The sequence below is a fragment of the Alosa alosa genome, chromosome 4, assembly GCF_017589495.1.
Source record: "Alosa alosa isolate M-15738 ecotype Scorff River chromosome 4, AALO_Geno_1.1, whole genome shotgun sequence".
In the NCBI taxonomy this organism is placed as follows: domain Eukaryota; kingdom Metazoa; phylum Chordata; class Actinopteri; order Clupeiformes; family Clupeidae; genus Alosa; species Alosa alosa.
Genome location: NC_063192.1, coordinates 23,583,430 through 23,601,875, shown reverse-complemented (window position 1 = coordinate 23,601,875; position 18,446 = coordinate 23,583,430). Strand labels below are relative to the sequence as shown.

Below are 18,446 nucleotides of genomic sequence, written 5' to 3'. Positions count from 1 at the left end.
CTACATCGAGATGGAGCAACTAATTTGATTACTGTGGTAACACAAACCTGACTGAAAAGGGTCTATGTGTATATGATGACAGGCGCTTTATAGTGCACATGTAGTATTATTGGCAGTAATCTACAAGCCTGGCATCGCTGTTCTGTATGTCACTGAGTTAGATTAATAGAGTACAGTCTCAGATGAGAATTGATTGGTCCACTAGATTTCCTACCACATTTTCATGATCTGTGGTGAGTGGCTTAGGCAACTGCTGCTGTAGAGGTTTGGGAGGATGCTGTTATCAGAATGGATTTGGCTAAAAACACATACCCATTTAGGGAGTGGGAAAGGGCTTTGCTGAGGGGGGGAAGTACAGTATTTCACAGGTTTCCTTTCTCTCACTGGGTTTGATACATTCACCTTATCACACTCCACGCCAGCTAAACTCTTAAAAACTCAGTTTCCACTACCAGACCAAATACAAACACACAATTTACTAAATGTATTAAAAACTTTCAGCAACATGATGGCCGTAACCTTGACAATACTCAGTTCAGGCTTCTCAGGATGACCATATAAAATGCATGGAGAGGCAATGCAGGTTCTCACCAGTCAAACGGAATCAACAGGGAGAGAAAGAGGAACATTCTTGTCTCGGCTAGTGGCTATATGCTACTCTTATTTCAGAATACTGTCGGGGTAACAGCAAGAACAGCACTGTTAAGTATGGAAAGTGTTTCACTGTTGTATGCTCAATGACAATTTGAGATATTTTTACAGAATAAATGAACACAATGCTCTTCAATTCATTATTTTTTAATTCATTTATTTTTTCCTTACATTTTATATAAAAAAGACTTTGTATGAGTATCTCTTCTGTAGGCAACAGTAAGCATCAGAGTCGCTCCAACCAATCAGCACTGAAATAATGTAACTCCTTCTCCTACACACACATACACACATGCACAGACACACACAGACACACACACACACATACACACACACACACACACACACACACACATACACACACACACACACACACACACACACACACACACACACACACACACACACACAAAGGCAATCACAGAATGGGTTGGATTTTAATGGCTGCAGTGATTTCAGGCCTTATAAGCAGAAGAGGATAGTTCTGCCCACTGCATCTATGAAGCCCTGGCAGGGAACCACAAATACACAGAGAGGAGAAGAGAAGAGAGGAGGAGAGGAGAGAAGAGAAGGAGAGGAGTGAACAAGAGAGGAGAGGAGAGAAGAGGAGGGCAGGAGAGAAGAGAAGGAGGAGAGGAGTGGACAAGAGAGGGGAAGAGAGGAGAGAGAAGGAGAGGAGAAAGAGAAGAGAGAGGAGAGAGGGAAAGGAGGAGAGGAAAAGAGAGGATAGAGAAGGAGAGGAGAGGAAAAGAGGATAGAGAAGGAGAGGAGAAATAGAGAAGGAGAGGAGGGGTCAGACCCATGGAATGCACATGTACAGCATGAGGTTTCTGTCATCATCACTTTTTTTTTTTTTTTTGTGGGACTGTTAACCCTCCCCTTTTGCAGCATACATATCTGAGACCCTCTGGTTTTCTTCTTGAGTGCTTTCTCTTTCAAATAGATATATACGTTTATCTATACGTACGTTCTTTACATTAAGACGATAAAATGAAAGTCATGACAGGAGACAGCAGACCCCACTGTGCACACAGCTGCGGCCACACTCCGATGGGCACGGCACTCGACCACCTAACCTTGTGCTCCCACTAGGTAAGGTGGTAGGTGACCGATGGGCACGGCACTCAACCTCCTGACCTTGTGCTCCCACTAGGTAAGGTTGCCGAGTACTAAAGGCTGGCAGGCCTACACTGATCCAGACCAAACATGCACACAGGGAGGGCACGCATGGATAGATTATTACACAGGCAAAACAAACAAACAAACAAACAAGGACAAGTTATAAACAAACAGGGTGGGGGAAGGGGACAACATACATACTTTTTATCATTTCATGATATGGAACGAGATCGCCATACAGAACTAGCGTGCTCTCTTACTGACAGCATTGATTGCTGTGCCACATAGATTGCTCCCCCCCCCACACACACACTGGCAGCCACTGAAATCAGCATCACTTCTCATTTGACAACAGGGGAGGGCAGCTCCCGTCGCCATTTAGATCTCTGAATGTTCTAGTCAGACTTCAGAAGGGGGGTAAGTGGGGGTGATGACACAGGCTTGGTAGGCAGCCCAATGCCAGTGACGTCCCATGGCACTGCACGGCACAATATCAGAAATAAAAATTCACCATAACCAAAACAACATGTCCCTATAATGACATTCATATTCATACAAAATAACATTGAAAACAAAAAAACAAAAATAAAAACAATGAATGTGAAATGATTTAGTTTGAAGAGGTGCCCAAAAAGGCCATTGTGTTCTCATTTGCCAACTCCGTTTTGATTATGGAATACATTACACGGCAAAAGACAAACAACTAACAAACAAACAAACAAAAACATTGTTTCCTTAGTGTCATGCTCACTAATGAGTAAAAGAGAATTTATCCAATGTCCTGATGATCTGAACTTATACAGCATATTTCAACAGGGGGGTCATAGATGTCAATGACTTTAAACATTAAACAACAGCTTTTTAAACCTCACAGTCATATCCACAGAAACAAAAGACACATACATACTCTGCCCCGTACCAACGGCAAAGAAAATAGCTAATAAAATGATACGACTGTCAAAATGGTTGGAACTTTGTGAAAATGTCAAATCCAAAAGCACCTGTATGAAAAAGAATACAACCCACTGACATGCACTGATGAGCAGCTCACACATTCCTTTGCTGAGGCACACTCAGAACTACATAGAAATTCATTCTTTAGTGCACACACACACACACACATACACGCACACACACAGACACACACACACACACACACACACACACACACATACACACATGTACACACACACACACACACACACACACACACACACACACACACACACACACGTGCGCACAAATACATGCACAAACATTCACACACACACATGCGCACACACACACACACACACACACACACACACACACACACACACACACACACACACATGTGCGCACACATACACACACACACATTCACACAGTCACATATAGACTAAGAACAGTTTTTTTTTTGTCTTTTCAGGTTTCACATAATTTAGCACAAAAAAGTTTTTTTTGTTACCACTTCAAAACATCTCCAAAGACTTTTCCTTTAAATATTTTACTCTAATTAACATATAATAAGTTTGACTTGAAGCTTTTTAAGATCATTGCCATAATATTTGTAATATCTAAATGGACATTTTTCTGTGATGCCAGGTCAATGGGGGCAAATTAAAACAATTTGAGGCAAATGACTGGGGAAATGAATTGATGTCATTGGAATCATCACACACTCCAGCTTTTGTCCCCTTTGTTTGAAAAGAGAATATTGCTATTCAATCTACAATTTTAATCTGAATTGGCTACGACAACACTTGGTGACTTGATTAATGTGACGTGCACAGTCTGACGTTCAAGTCTATATTTTAAAAGGAAACTACATCGCCACCTACTGCAACATGTACACTGAAACGGCAAATAGCTAACTGCTGTCTAGCGGGATTAAAACAGCAACGTAACAGTGTCATTGTGCAAATAACGGTTAAGAGTTACCGTTGTCAAGGTGCATGCATTGTACATGGAGACTTTGTGTGAAGTGCACCCACCATTAAGTAAAAAAAAAAAGAAAACCAAAAAACAATAATTTCATCAAACGAAAACGTATATCAGACTTTTAGACAAATAACAACATAGAGTGGGTATCATTTGTCCAGTATAGCCTCACATTTCAGAAGTCATACTCTTTTCCCAAATTATACTCAAATAAAACCAATTTGGGGTCAGTCATCAATAAATTGCATCACAGCTCCTGTGTTTACCGCTACAGTTGGGTGTAATAGATAAGGAGCTCTTGCTAGCTGTAGTGGCACTGTGGTTCATAGACAAGAAAGGATAAAAAGCAACCGAAGGAACTAAAAGAACATTTGGCCTGGTTTCAGACCAGTTTCCCCACTCACAATACAAATCAAGCTTATTACGTGCATACAGGCGTATCAAGCAGTGTGCTCACTCTTTCTCGCGCTCACACACACTCACGCTGTTCGTGATGAACTCTTTTACAGTACATTGTAACCAAGTATCTCCAGGATTTTAGTTAGGTCTGCTTCACACTGTAGGGTGACGCCAGTGGCCTCTGGTGACCAGACATTTATTTTTTCCTATCCTTATTTACTAGTTTGTTTGTTTTCTTGGGCGGCCAATTCCCCTGTACCATCTCTGGTCAACTCAGCAACAGACAGTGAGCCTCTGCACATTAAATTCACTGGTGGTGAAGCCACATGCGTAGGCAACATTTTCCAGCGTCCACTAAGCCAGGGTGAAACAGGAAACTATGACCTACACACGCCTCGTCAAACTAGGGCTGGGAGATATGACCTCAAGTCAGTACCAAGATACTTTCCAACAGTTAGGCTACTTCAGGAACAATGATATATATTTTTTAGAATATTTGTCACCTTTCTTTGAACTGTAATGGATCAATGATTTGATTGATTAATAAATATGGTGGCCACCACACTGAATGTAAGACAGTGGTGAGAAAGGTGTGACACTCACTCGTGCTGATGGTGTCTCGTACTTTGTTAAGAGTGCAGAATGAAATGGCACGGAAGAATTGCCGCTACCGACACTTATAAACCGGAGCTGACGTTTATCCAGAAATGCATTCTGCGGTCAGTAAGAGCTTCTCATCAGTGATATGAGGAAATGTTTGGTATATCTCCCAACCCTACAGTGCATCATGCCTCCCCCCTCTGACATATTAAAGTATTCTTTTGATCCATTATTACTTGGTATGTTTTTCTAAGGCCAGGCCAGATTTTTTTACGAGATATGTTGCTTTCATATTTCAGACTGGCCCCTAAAGCCCATATTTCTAATCACTCCAATTACAAAATTCATCAGTGACAGTTACGTTTCACGTTCTACCTGTCAACATTACGCAACGCTTATCCATAATAACAATAATGATGATAATAATAATAATAGCATTAGTAATAAAACAATCTACTCATCGACTGAGTTGATTCTACCCTTCAATTTCAATCTAGTCAAAATCTTGTGCAAAACTTCTGCAGAGGTGCTGGACTTAGACTTCGGTGGGGAGCTCTAGTGCATCTGGCCCAGACAGGAGGCACACCTGCTGGCACGGTGGCCGATCGAGGCTCTCTTCAGGCGGACTGGGGGGCTCCTCCTCCTCCTCCTCCTCCTCCTCTTCCTCCTCACCTCTGCTCTCAGGGCGTGGATCCTCCGCGGACAAGGGCGAGCTCTCACCCGAGCTCTGCTTGCTGGTGGCCAGTTCGTGGCCCCCACTCTCCGTGTCTCCCTCCTCTCCTCCTCCTCCCCCCTGGCCACGCCCAGTGCCCTCCTTGCCCTCCGCGCACTCCCGCTCCGCTTCCTCAGCTGTGGCGTGGGACTGGACGGCGCTGGCCTCCATCTGGCCGATCTGGTAGTACAGCAGTGGAGCGGCGGGCTGGTCTTTCAGGAGGCAGCGCTCCTGCTCCTCCTGCGGCTGTGGCTCTCGCTGTGCCTCTTTCTCCTGCTCCTCCTGCTGCTCCACAGGCTGCAGCGCTGCCTCCTGCTGCTCCTCTTGCTCCTCAGGCTGCAGCGGCGCCTCCTGCTGGCCCACGGGCTCCTGTGCGATGCAGAGCAGCGCTGTGCCCCCAGGGAAGGCCCCCTGGATCAGCATGCCCTCCACGGCCTCCGCCCTGCGCGCCTCCTCCACCAGCTGGCCCGCCAGGAGGCAGAGCGTGGGCTCCTCCTCGTGCTGCACCTCCATCTCCAGCGCCACCACCTCCTCCTGCTCCTGCTCGCGCCTCCTCCGCTCGCGCTCCTCGGCGCTCTGCAGGTGCAGCACGGCCGTCTCGTTCTCACGCTCCAGGCTGTCGTGCTCGGCCAGCAGCGCCTGGACCGCCCGCGCGTCCGCCTCCAGCTCCGAGCCCGGGGACAGTGAGGGAGACGGAGACATGGACGGGGACGGCGTGGGCGCCTCGGGGTCGTCCTCCAGAACCTCGCCCAGCAGCCCACGCTTCTCCAGGTCCAGCTTCATGATGGTGTGCAGGTAGTGCGTGCGCACGCGGAGGGGGTTGAACTCGATCCGACCGGCGCCGTTGCCACAACCCTCCCGCGAGCAGCCACAAGGGAACGACATCCTGTCCACCTGGTAAAGACATGGCGGTCATTTTAAGCACAAGCATCACATTCAATAGGTATGTCAGGCACCTCATTACAAATCAGCAGCTCATACATATCATACACAGTGTTTGGAAGTAAATGAATACATGTATTCCGGATTACATATTTTAAATACAAATTATGAGCAACTGTATTTAAAAACAGTTACAATATAAGTCGGTGGTATTCAGAATACAGTACATGATAAATTCTAATCATTAAAACATGTACGCCATGCCTTTTCAAACTCAAATTAAAATATTTGTTGACACTATGAGTCTTACAACTTCACATAACCTCACATAACTGTTTCATCCACTGCTAATAAAATATAATATAACGTTCATGTAATCCAAAGTATTAAAAATATGTTACTCACTTTGAGTAAGCTATTGGAATATGTTACAAAATACATTGTAGGGCATGTATTCAGTAATCTGTAGTGGAATACATTTTAAAAGTAACCCTCCCAACACTGATCATACATACATACAGTACATATTTCAGGAGAGAACTTGACTCTTTCAGTGAAGTGCCCTCTCTAATTCATTCATTATACATAGGTTTCCATGCAACATCACAAAAACATGTGTGCGCATCTAAGGGACAGAAAGCAGCATAGAACAGTATGGAGAAGCATAGAGCAGAAAAGATTACTTGGAGTTGTGTTGTAACCGCACCAACCGAAACAGCAATGGTTAAAGAATGTTCTATATTCCTTTTTAAAGTGTATATTTGGGCCTTTTTTCACTTGGTTATGATTGGATAGTGAAGAGACTGATAGGAAGTGAGTGGGAGAGAGAGATGCGGTGAGATTGGGAAATGACCCGGGTCAAACTCGAACCTGTGTCCCCGTGGACACTTGGGCCCGAATGGTACGGAGCTGTAGCCAGTTGTGACACAGCACTCCCGATTTATGTAGGGCTGTACAATGTGACATGTCATACATACGACACAAAAATCAGTGAAATTAATCTAATATCAGTGGATATTTCATTTGGACCTTCCGCACATTCAGACATGACAAACGAGAGAAGTGATATGTGGAGCTGAAAGCCCAGGGTGCGAGTGTAGCCTGTGACAGTGACAGTGTAGCTAACAGGCTACAGGCTTATGGATCCAATCCTGTAACAATAACAATGTTATCATTATTGAGTCAGCAAGAGTATACAAACCATGCCAAATCTAGATTACAGCAGCCGACTATTAGGTCAGCTTTATAACGCTGTGGCCGGCCAGCGAGCGCTTTTTGCCCCATGGCTACACGTGCATCTAGTAATTTTGGTTAACGGGAAACCCGTCTGTATGAGTGTAGAGCGGATGTCCAATTAGCTTTCTGGTTGACAGTAAGTCTGTCCAGAGAAATGGGTCATCCCCATGAGACGCTGGGCGAACAGAGCTGGTGTGTGAGTAGGAGACTCTGAGGAGCACTGATAGAGCGCAGGGGAGAGGACAGAGGGGGCAGCCACAGAGCGTGAAGCTAAACCAACAGACAAACGCATCTCACATGGTGTGCAAGAGGGCAGAAAAATGACAGGAATGTTGCAGACACACTAAACAATGCAAAGATACACACACACATACACACACACACACACACACACACACACACACACACACCTATCATGACTGTACAATCTCTAAGTGAAGGTCTGATATTTACAAACGGATACACACTAATCAATATAGGTCACATGGCAGAAGATTCTACAGCGGCTCTACCACTTCTCATCTCTCTATCTACTCCCCAGTCTTTAGAGGCTTGCTGATCACTGGAGCAGTTGCAGGGATTTGCATAAGCCACACCTATGCTTTGACTGGGCAAGCATGAAGATCAGCACGGTCTCTGTGCTCTCTATCTGATGATAACCCTGGGCAGTGGCGCTCACCTGGCATTTGATGCCCGCCTGGCTGCAGCCGCAGTGGCGTGGGTCGCAGTAGAAGCGACAGTCGCAGCCGCACTCCTCGCGCGAGAGACGGATGGTGCGCAGCTCGGCCTTCTCACGTGCGTCGATGCGGTTGATGCCCGAGGCGCGTAGGAGCGCCCGGCGGCGTTTGGTGGGCAGCGGCTGCAGGAAGAAGCAGTCGTCCACCTCCACGCTCTCCACGTCCAGGTCCTCGTCCGACACGTCGTCCAGGGTGAGGAGCTCGGCCTGGGCGCACTCCACCGTCCCGTTACGGGTCAGCTGGAATAGAGAGGGGTGTCAGGAGAAAGACGCGGCCATCAAGTTTGAAAGAATGACTCATCTTTTTAAAAACTTACAGGGTGTGCAATTGAAGCGCTCCATTCACAGAGTATAAAAATGGTTACTGGTAGCCTGGAAGCCAGCCCGAATGTACCACGCCCACAAAATTTGAGGTCAGGAAAGTCAGTCTGGTCTTGCTCCATTAAGAAGCCTCTAAGCCTGTATGAGAGCTGTGCACACCAATGAAATCATCTGGGAGGGCTTTATACGATGATGGACAGATGACCAGCGGTGCCTAGTCATTCTCGTCACCTGAGTGCACTTCGGTTGATTTTGTTTACAACATTTGTCGAGAAGAAGGATGTTTTGGCTGTTCTCCCTACAGGATTCACATATTTCGTTGTTCTGATTGGTTAGGTATATCCAATTGAGCGCAGAGGCATTTCCCCCCTGTATCGGTTCAAACACGCCCCATAATCATGTCCCAATGGAGCAGCATCAGACTCAAATTCTGAATCACACTGGCTATGTCAGGTAGGGCATCGCTATCACATCTGCTGCAACCAGTTCCATTGATTATAGTGGAAGCTAATTGTTGCAGCACCCACTCTTAAAGGAACGCTTTAATTATGTGCCTGGTGTAGTCTGCCTGTTAGATTTGATTTCATTATTCTTAAGTGCTTAAACGACAAACAATCATGGCCGTAAAGTGTTGCAGGACTATGAGAACACCATTTGAACTGCATTTACCACCACAATTCTTCATTATTGTGTATTTGGAACTGAGGCTTCCAGTAAGCACACGTCAAGTCCTGCAACTGACTTTCATTGAAATGCACTACTCAGACTTCCAAGATGGATATAACTGTCCTTCCTGTCCTTCCCCCCCTCGACATCTTCCTCCTCCTCACCTTCATCTTGCGGGCGTTGAGCTTCTCCTGGCGCAGGTGTTGGCGCAGGATGAGCCTGTGGCTGCTCTCCTGCTCGCGGGCAAACTCGCCCAGCGTGTAGTGGCGGATGTCGCAGTGGTGGCGCGCCATGCCCAGAGAGCTGCCCCCCTGACTGGGCACGCTGGTGAAGCCCTGGCGCCGGGAGAAGTAGTACACCGTCACCGAGTCGAAACGCACGCGCTTCCGCCCCAGCGCCGGCCGCGGGCGCCTGAGGATGGAGGTCGCTGTGTGACGGAGAGATAGAGAGACAGAGAGGGAGGGTGGACAGAGAGAGAGACAGAGAGGGGTAGAGAAAGAGAGAGAATGAGAGAAAGAGAGAGGGAGACAGAGAAATAGAGAGTGCGAGAGATACAGAGAGATAGAGAGACAAAGAGAGGGGGGGAGAAAGAGAGAGACAGAGACAGAGCAGTAGAGAAAGAAAGAGAGAGAATGAGAGAAAGAGAGGGAGACAGAGAGAGTGCGAGAGATAGAGAGAAAGAGAGAGAGACAGAGAGGGAGACAGAAAAAGAGTGAGAGAGACAGAGAGAGATGGAGAAAGGAAGAGAGACAGGGGAGAGAGAAGAGAGAGAGAGAAAGAGATAAGGAGATGGATATTAGACGGAGAGTGCTGATAAACTAAAAAACATTACTCTACACATCAACAAGTTAATAACAGAGAGCATGATTGACAGACTCTGCCTCCACACGAGCTCTCCAGCTTAGCAATCACACCGTGAGTCCTTGAAACCCACAGCTCAACTGTGCGAAAGCTCAAAGGCCCGCTGCCAGCATGTTATCAGTCTGGAGTTTATCAAAATATAATCCTCCTACACTATATAGCCACCAGCAGCTGCACTCCTGAATGTTGAATGGGCCAGATATCCACCTTATGATCTTGTGTCCACACTACATCAAACCACCAGTCGCCTCCTCGGAATTATACTGTTCTATCTGCGTCCAGACCGGTTCTGAGATATCCAGTGTCAAAGCTTCTGCATTCCAAATGGTAAAACTGATGTGGAACAAGTCTCTTTAGATATAATTTCCTAAAATGCATACAACTTTAAACAAAAAAAGTAACAAACAAACCACACAAATAAGAACATGTGAATAACCATGATGACCTCTACCACAAGTCCGACCCCGTCCCCCTAACTGTGTCTGATCTGACCTGGGCTGGCCTTACGCGTGAGGGAGCTGGAGGGGGCATTGAGACTATCGCAGCTGTCTGCGCTGTCGCTACTGGAGATGTCATCGTCGGAGTCCTTGGGCGTGGAGAAGGGCGAGCCGCTGTCCACCTCGTCGAATTTTCGCTTCAGGCCCAGTGTCCCCACTGTCTCCATGGAAACTCAGCGTCTGCGAAAAGGGAAAAAAAGAGAAAAAAGGCACAGAGGCCGACCGGCAGGTTTTTGAGTGACGGACGAGGCAGGCGGTCCAGAATGCGCTTAATAACTTCAGGTAAATGCGATTACTTGGCCACCAGGCAGACCTGGGCAGCTGAGGGACGGATAAATGATTCAGTTAATCAGCAGTGCTGCAGTAAATATCACTTATAGGCCAGAACTGCACCTTAACTTTAACACACACTGCTTCAATATGGAATTACCTTAAAGTGTGTGTATGTCTTTCTGTGTGTGTGTTGGGCCTTAGATCAAGCACAGGTGGCATTACCATCAATCACTCTCAACCTACCCTGGCGAGCTCCAAATTGATTTTCTACTTTACTGCCGACAGTCAGCAATACATATCAGCATAAGTGTAGGCCTATATTTTGAAAGGCAATGCAAAATATTTAACAATGTCTTTGGCAGGCCTTGTGGAAAAGACCCCTGTTCATCACTTGTAAGATCTTGTAAGTCTTAAAACTGCACAAATGGAATGAGAACTGAAAATGCCCGATCATTTCCAAGAAATGGAACGAAACCAATTGCATAATACTACAATCAGTTAAATCTTGATCATGTTGGAGCACAGTGGAACTATTCTCTTTAAGATCTGTGTTGCTGATCTACTGGCGTAAATCACAGGGGCTTTGTTAAATACTTTGATAAACACTTTGACTTGTACTAAGAATGTCAACACTCTTATCCTCTATGACAGATGCAATAGTCATTCCTAGCTGAGGGCTCCTCTGTAGAGTAGCAATTTTATACTCTTTCTATAAGTTGCTTTGGATAAAAGCGTCTGCTAAATGAATTAATGTAAATGTAATGTATGTAAATAGCATTATTAAAAAAAAAAACATTGAAGCCCCTGCAAAGTAGAGCTAGTGAGTGATGCCCCTGGTGGTCCTGTTCTCAAGGCAGGGCACTCCCCTCATCGCCAACACCACACTCTGGCTTTGAGATGAGATGGTTTCTTAGGCACAGCTGATGAGTGGGGTATATTGAATTCACTCATACTCATTAACGTCAGGTTATCAAGGGGTCTTCAATGCAGCAATCCCCCTCTATTCCCCAAGAAGGTGACATCACCTTTGGCTCTGCTTTCATCTGTATTCTTGCCTCATCCCTCTGTTCTCTCCCTCGCTCCCTCCCTTCCTCTCTCTCTCCTCTTCCGTCTAGCATGACAAGCTTGCTTGGAAATGATCTGGCAGCAAACATCGCCATGGCAACTGGGAAAGCACAGTTTACAGCAAAATGGCCTTGGAAAGACAGCTTTTTCTTCCTGTCTTCTCTTCTCCTTTTTCCCTCTGAACGTGGCGGAACCTTCCAGACAACAGGCCTTTGCTGTCTGTAGTCAGAGGTCTGGCCAAGTGACAGGGTCAGATGGGGCTGAGCCAGGACGTTTACCAGGCAACCCTCGGCTTTGCCCCCACACACGCACACACACACACACACACACACACACACAAGCTTTTGGGTATCTCAGTGGTAACTGTAACCGGTTTCCAGTGTTCTTTCAACAATATTTTCTTCTTGCTAAATAAATGACCCATGAGCACACTTGCAAATCCTATGATATGGCTAAAAATCTATTCAAGGTAGACATTTAATAGGTGCATGATAAAAATGTCTGAAGGGGTGCGATGTGTTTTTTCTTTATTGTATAAACAACAACAACAACAACAACAAAATATGACATCAAGGGGCACAGTTTGTTTATTGGCAGGATAACTCATAGGGAGGGAACTACACAAGTCTAATCAGTTTATTATGAATGGGTTGCAACCATGGCAACACATGAACCAAAAGACCATTAAGCTACCTTTCATATTCTTGTAGCCTTGAGATTTTAGAAAGCCTAAATATAGCTAGTGACATTGCAAATGGTACGGAAATCAACTATTAGCTTCATTACACTTCATGGTACAGCACGTCATAACTGTATACTGCAGACACCACTATCACACTGTGTTGCTGGTTCTCCATCACATGCAACACCAAAGACATTCATAAAGAGCATACTAAAAAAAACCTGGTCACTGGCATTGGAATGTGAAGTTTAATGTCAGATGTATGGTTTTGCAGTTAAGACCTGAATAAGCATCAACTGACTTCCACTAGGCATAACTAAGAAACAACTACTATTATTTGTATTCTTATTAGGCTATATGACTTTAATTCATACTATTAATTGTAATGTTTATTAATTGTAATGTTATTGTGAGTTGCTTTGGATAAAGGTGTCTGCTAGGAACCATAAACATAAACTAAACCTTTAATACAACAACATAAGTTTAATTGACAGTTGGGGTATCAGGTTATTTCTGCTATTCAGTCTTCTGACGTTTGGTGGTTTTGTTTTAAAATTTGCCTGTGATACTGTGGGTAGTGGTTTGGTATATCATGGAATATTTTATATGTCTTCATGTTGTAGCCTGAATGGACATGCTTGTTTAGGTAGGTAAACATACAGTACAGTAGGTAACAGGCCAAAGTCATCGCAGCAAGTCTGGCTCATGACATGGCTGAAGTTGTTATGGTTAGTAGTTGTCTGATAAAATACAATACCAAAAATGCATTCCATAGAGCAAATTAATTCCATTAAATGTGATACTATTCTTCAAACATAAATGTCTTTGTACTCAGCTGACTAATGGTAATTAGCTCACTGTTATCCATGTATTGGTAAGGGATTGGGTGGGGTGGGGAAGGCGGGTTTTAAGGGAACATTTGACCGCTGTGTATAAGACAAATGTTATATATGCTTCCCTATGTTCAAAGCTCAATAAACATTGCATTACAAAAAATAATGTAATACTAGGCTACTTTAAAAAAGAAAAGCCCAAACAAAGCTTTAATGAGGTAGTTTTCCATGTGCTTGTGACTCCAAACCAGACAGTTGACAAAAATAAATCCATAACCATTTAAAACAGCTGTGTTCAGGGGTCTCAGCACTGGGTTATTTATTTTGTGTGTCAATATCAACAGAGAACTTTGTGTTCCTATTTTTATTCCACTCACTGGCTAGATGTCTATGGACATATGCATTTACATAAATGTGGCTGAATATAAAAATTCTGTATGTAAAAACGTATTACTGTATGAAAGCACACTAGACGACATGGTCTGGCATGTAGTAGTACATATATTTCTTTGCCAATATGACACATACTGTATGTAAGGCACTGGATACATTACACACATTAATGTTTAATGTAGATAATATATATATAGTTTATTCATATGTAATATAGCAATAACATTCCAAGACTTGTCCTTGATTTTGCAGATCTTTCCTTCACCCTCATCTCATTTAAGCAGAGGCAACTGCACACAGATGGCTGACCTCCAGATGATTTGTTTCGACTGGAAAAAAGCAAACTGTCTGGTCCAAAAGAGGAATGCAATCACTCCTACTCACCCTGCCCATCACCACCTATAGTCTGCAAAGAAGTAGGGATGGTTCCTGATCATGATGCATATTGAAATGTAAAAATAAACTATAGGACAATAGAACACCCAGGAACTAATTCATCACATGGGTCAAACCAGTGAGTCAGCAACAGAATTGCACAAGCAGACTGACTGAAAAATGCTCTTGGTGTGTTATAAGTCATTGTATTTTATATCAAAAGGCTTTAAAATCCCTCCTACCTCACAAAACCCTCAAATATTCCATAATTTGGACACTTAAAAATGCAAACATACCATGTTGAGGCCTATCCAAATTGCTATACTTGCCAGCATACTTATAAGTGTATATGCAAAGCAGGACAGGGTAAACCTCAGGCAATGAAGCCCAACAAGTCCTGCTCCTCAGGCTGAACTACGTGCAACACTACATCCACTCATCCAGCTGTGTGAAGGATTAGACTACACGCACCAAAACGTGAGCAATGTGGGTCGCCCCAGTTAGCGGCGTCTAGCCTTCACGGTGCTGGGGGTAGGTCACTTAATCCAATGCATCACACATTCAACACGAATCTTGAAAATGGGTCGTACAATCTCAACATTTACGTAGGGTCAAGGACTACTTTGGCTTTGGCAAAAATATATTCTGACATATAGCCATGTTTCATCTGAACCTCAAAAGGATGGAAGCCTCATCACTAGTTTCTTAGTGGGTCTTATTACCCACCATGCAGTATGGGGTGTGAAGGGCAAAGCATGCAAACCTTGTTGAGGTAGTAAACTGTGGAGGTGTTAGATAAGGCCAGTTTATTGGTTTGGTTCATTAACATAAACTGCAGTACAGTGAGGTTATCAAATGAAATGTACATGACAATACCCCTGCTATGAAGAAGTTACACACACCTACTATAGACAAAGCTTATATGCTCCTATTGCATGTTACAAATACCTAAACCCCTTAACCTGGCAGGCCAACACAATGACAACAGATGCCATGGACTACTTGAGGTAGACAAGCCTGCGAGGTTATGATCATTAAGGCTAATTGAGGATTGACAGCACCTCAGGCTGTTTCACGGTCTGGTCCAGATATCAAAGGCTTGGGAAGCTTACCTGAGCTACACCACCATGGTCTCTCCAGAACATAGGCCTATATTTACGCATACTTCAAACTCACCTCATTTGCACATTTGTGAAGTTCAACAATAGCCCAACAGCTGTCGTAGAGTAGGCTAGTAGCGTCACTGGGGACCTTTTAGACGTCTGGTTATTGCGAAGCAGGAGTAAGGGAACAGTTGTCCGTTCACCTGACTGCCTACATAGGCTAATTCGAGTGACCGGTCGAGAATGGTCACTCACGTCAAAGCCCTGGATCTTTCATTCCTGAAGAGACCAGTCCAGCACAGCGTGACAGCGCAGAAACTCCTAAACAATGGGTTGGAAGCTATGCTTCCTCTCCATATAATTTATCGCACAAACTGGCATAACTGCTAATGATAGCCACCCAGATGCCTTACCTTACGCAGGAATAGCCTTTGCCGACGGTTCCGCTGTTCACCGTTGTATCAGCAGCAACAATCGACATAAAATTTCCTTTGGTTATGGCAGTATGTTTTTTTCTTTTCTTTTCAAACTCCACACGATTCTCTGATTTCACAGTTTGCCACCTTCGCAGGCTGTAGGCTAGATGTCTATGATTAAGAAACGTAGCTTGATCTGTTGAAAATGGATTGCAATGTTGTGCTCGTTGATCCGTTGCGAAATTTATACATTGCACTAGTCCACACAAAAATACATATGAGCAGAAGAGACAGGAAATTAGTCTTGATTTTTGGATTTGTGCAAGGAAAATGTATCGTCGTTCACAATTGCACAAAACGAGAACACAGGGCAGGCGATGCGGGCGGAGGACTTCATTTAATTTTTAAAAATCTATTTTGTGTTAACAATGGCTTATGTGTAAAGCCTTGTCTTCTCAGCCCGGCGTTTAATGATTGCTTTTGTAAAACAAGCCACCGAGGTTTCGTGTCCCTTTTCCTCTCCGAGGGCGTGTTAAATCTCCGGCGAAGTTTTACGTCCCAGAATGAGCACAGACTTTAAAATTTCTGTCCAGATAAAATTATCCCTTGAAACTGTGCAAGATCTGCCAATTTTTTTGTTGAAGCCTCTGTCGCCCGCTCCCCTGCCCCGGTCTGTTACAACGTAACAATAGAGTTTGGTATGCTACACAGTAGAAATATATACTCATTGTGACATCACAGACATGCCACTGTAGAGACCGCTGGGAAACGTAGGCTGGTCCAAAATTAAAGGGTTCTTTGTTCGAGGTTTCAAGAGTGATTCATTATAGAAGGCCTGTATTTGCTCAGGCAGGCATTGCTGTGTATAACTGTCGATGAGAGATTTGACGATATATTTTTTACTTAGTAGAGATTCTAAGGCTTCAGACATTAAAGCAAAGTCAGACGTTTAGGATAGCCTACCGTCCTCAAGAATAGCCCATCACCGGCAAATGGTTTTCATACAGACGATTTGAAGATTCAATTTAATCAGAACACACATCTGATCTACCAAAAGGACAAATAGTGGTTAATCAAGAACGTGCATCACGATGACAGTCCACTGTTCCACACAAAATTAAATATTTCCACGCCCTGGGGCTCCATGTCCTACTACATTTCCCAGGTACACATGGCCCAGTGCCTGAAACCTCGGCCAGCTGCTACTCAACATCACGTGAGAATGGTGTAGTAGGCCTACCATTACTGGTCAGGGCTAAATACTGTTTAACTTTTCGACAAGTTGGTGGTCTGCAAATTAATCTTTTTAAAAAATAAATGTTGGCTACACGGCCCCAATTTAGCTACGAGCTGTAGCTTACCATAAATACCCCCTCCAGTTGACATGGCTTGCTACAGACCCTGCATACTCATACAAATAGGCTGTATCGTTGGATCATACCTGCTTTTCCAACATTACGATTGAACAGTGTCAATCTACAGTACAGTTTCCAAGCATAAGCTTTAATGCAAGAGAACATTTAGCCTACACACAATGCCATTTCGCCAAAGTGAGCATAGCATCAGCCCAACAAATGGCAGATATAGGCTAGACATAGCCACTGAAAAGTCCATGAGTTTGCAAAGATAAATGGCTGTTTGAGGGGGGAAGCAAAAATGTGTTGATTATGAATTGGGGTAAAAACAAACAAACAAACAATCATGGGCATCTTGATGGGTAAGTAGTTTAATCATCGTGATGACATGGGTAAAGGGGGCAAAGATAGACAACATCAATGTGTGTCCCAGCATCCACATTTGACGCATCTAGCACAACTGATCAGAAATGACAACCACCGCTAGCTTTCCTCATGCAGTTTCAGCGCATCAACCACCGCCACCAACAACAACCCTCTAGATGGATTAGAGTCTGGAAGTGGTAATATCCAATGATAAAACAAAAGTATTACACTGATAGTAAACACAATTCTGTTTTTAAAAAAAAGATAAAGACGAAAGAAACTGGGGTTATACACAGGCCTACGCACATCGAAACATTTAGTTGTTTGTATGTTGTTGTTGTTTTTCTCAGAAGGATTCCCTATTTGTGGAGTTTGGCGCCTCTTAAAAACCTGTCAGCTACAGAGAGGAATAATGCTGTGACAGAGCGACAGAACTAAAACAAAAACGAGTTAAGGAGTGACCATCAGACGACGCATTTATAAGATCATCCCTCGGGTTTACAAATGACATGCAGTCTTATTAATGTAGACTTCTAGGTCTTTAGTCCAGGGGTGAGGACTCAAGAGTGTCCAATCCTCATATGTGTGCATTCGTTCCTGCATGTTGAAATACATTACGACTCAAGAGGACAAGTGCTAAACAAAGCTGTGCCAACGCAAGACGCTGCTGAGGCAGAGATGCAGGCTATCCCTTCAGTCAAGACCATCAAAAGTGTCCATTAACCTTCAGTCAAGAGACTTTTAAACAAAAAAAACAAAAACAAAAAAAGGCAAGGCACCTTCTTATCACAAGTTTTGCTGATCAGAGCTTTAACTACGAAACAATGACAGAGGGACAGATGTTAATTGATATTAAAGGGTAATATTTTAGGGGGACTTAAAAAAAAAACTTTTTCAAAAATAGACTGCTCATGGCACAACTCCTACTTAATCAAATCCAGGCATAGTACACAATAAACAGACAACCATGATAGGGACGCAGTAC

At 44.1% G+C, this 18,446-nt stretch overlaps 1 protein-coding gene across 2 annotated transcripts; it reads right to left on the bottom strand.

The window, feature by feature from the left end:
- Window positions 1-3,082: 3,082 nt before the first annotated feature.
- csrnp2 (cysteine-serine-rich nuclear protein 2) lies at window positions 3,083-16,597 on the bottom strand. Of its 2 annotated transcripts, none has more exons than XM_048241319.1 (5): window positions 15,738-16,597; window positions 10,611-10,780; window positions 9,407-9,669; window positions 8,199-8,495; window positions 3,083-6,295 (listed from the first exon to the last, which is right to left on the bottom strand). In XM_048241319.1, the coding sequence occupies exons 2-5, from the start codon at window positions 10,765-10,767 to the stop codon at window positions 5,225-5,227; spliced, it is 1,788 nt and encodes a 595-aa protein (XP_048097276.1). In that variant the 5' UTR covers window positions 10,768-10,780; window positions 15,738-16,597; the 3' UTR covers window positions 3,083-5,224. The 2 variants fall into 2 exon arrangements, with proteins under 2 accessions (XP_048097276.1, XP_048097275.1); XM_048241318.1 differs by having other exon boundaries at window positions 10,596-10,780; window positions 15,738-16,596.
- Window positions 16,598-18,446: the final 1,849 nt, after the last annotated feature.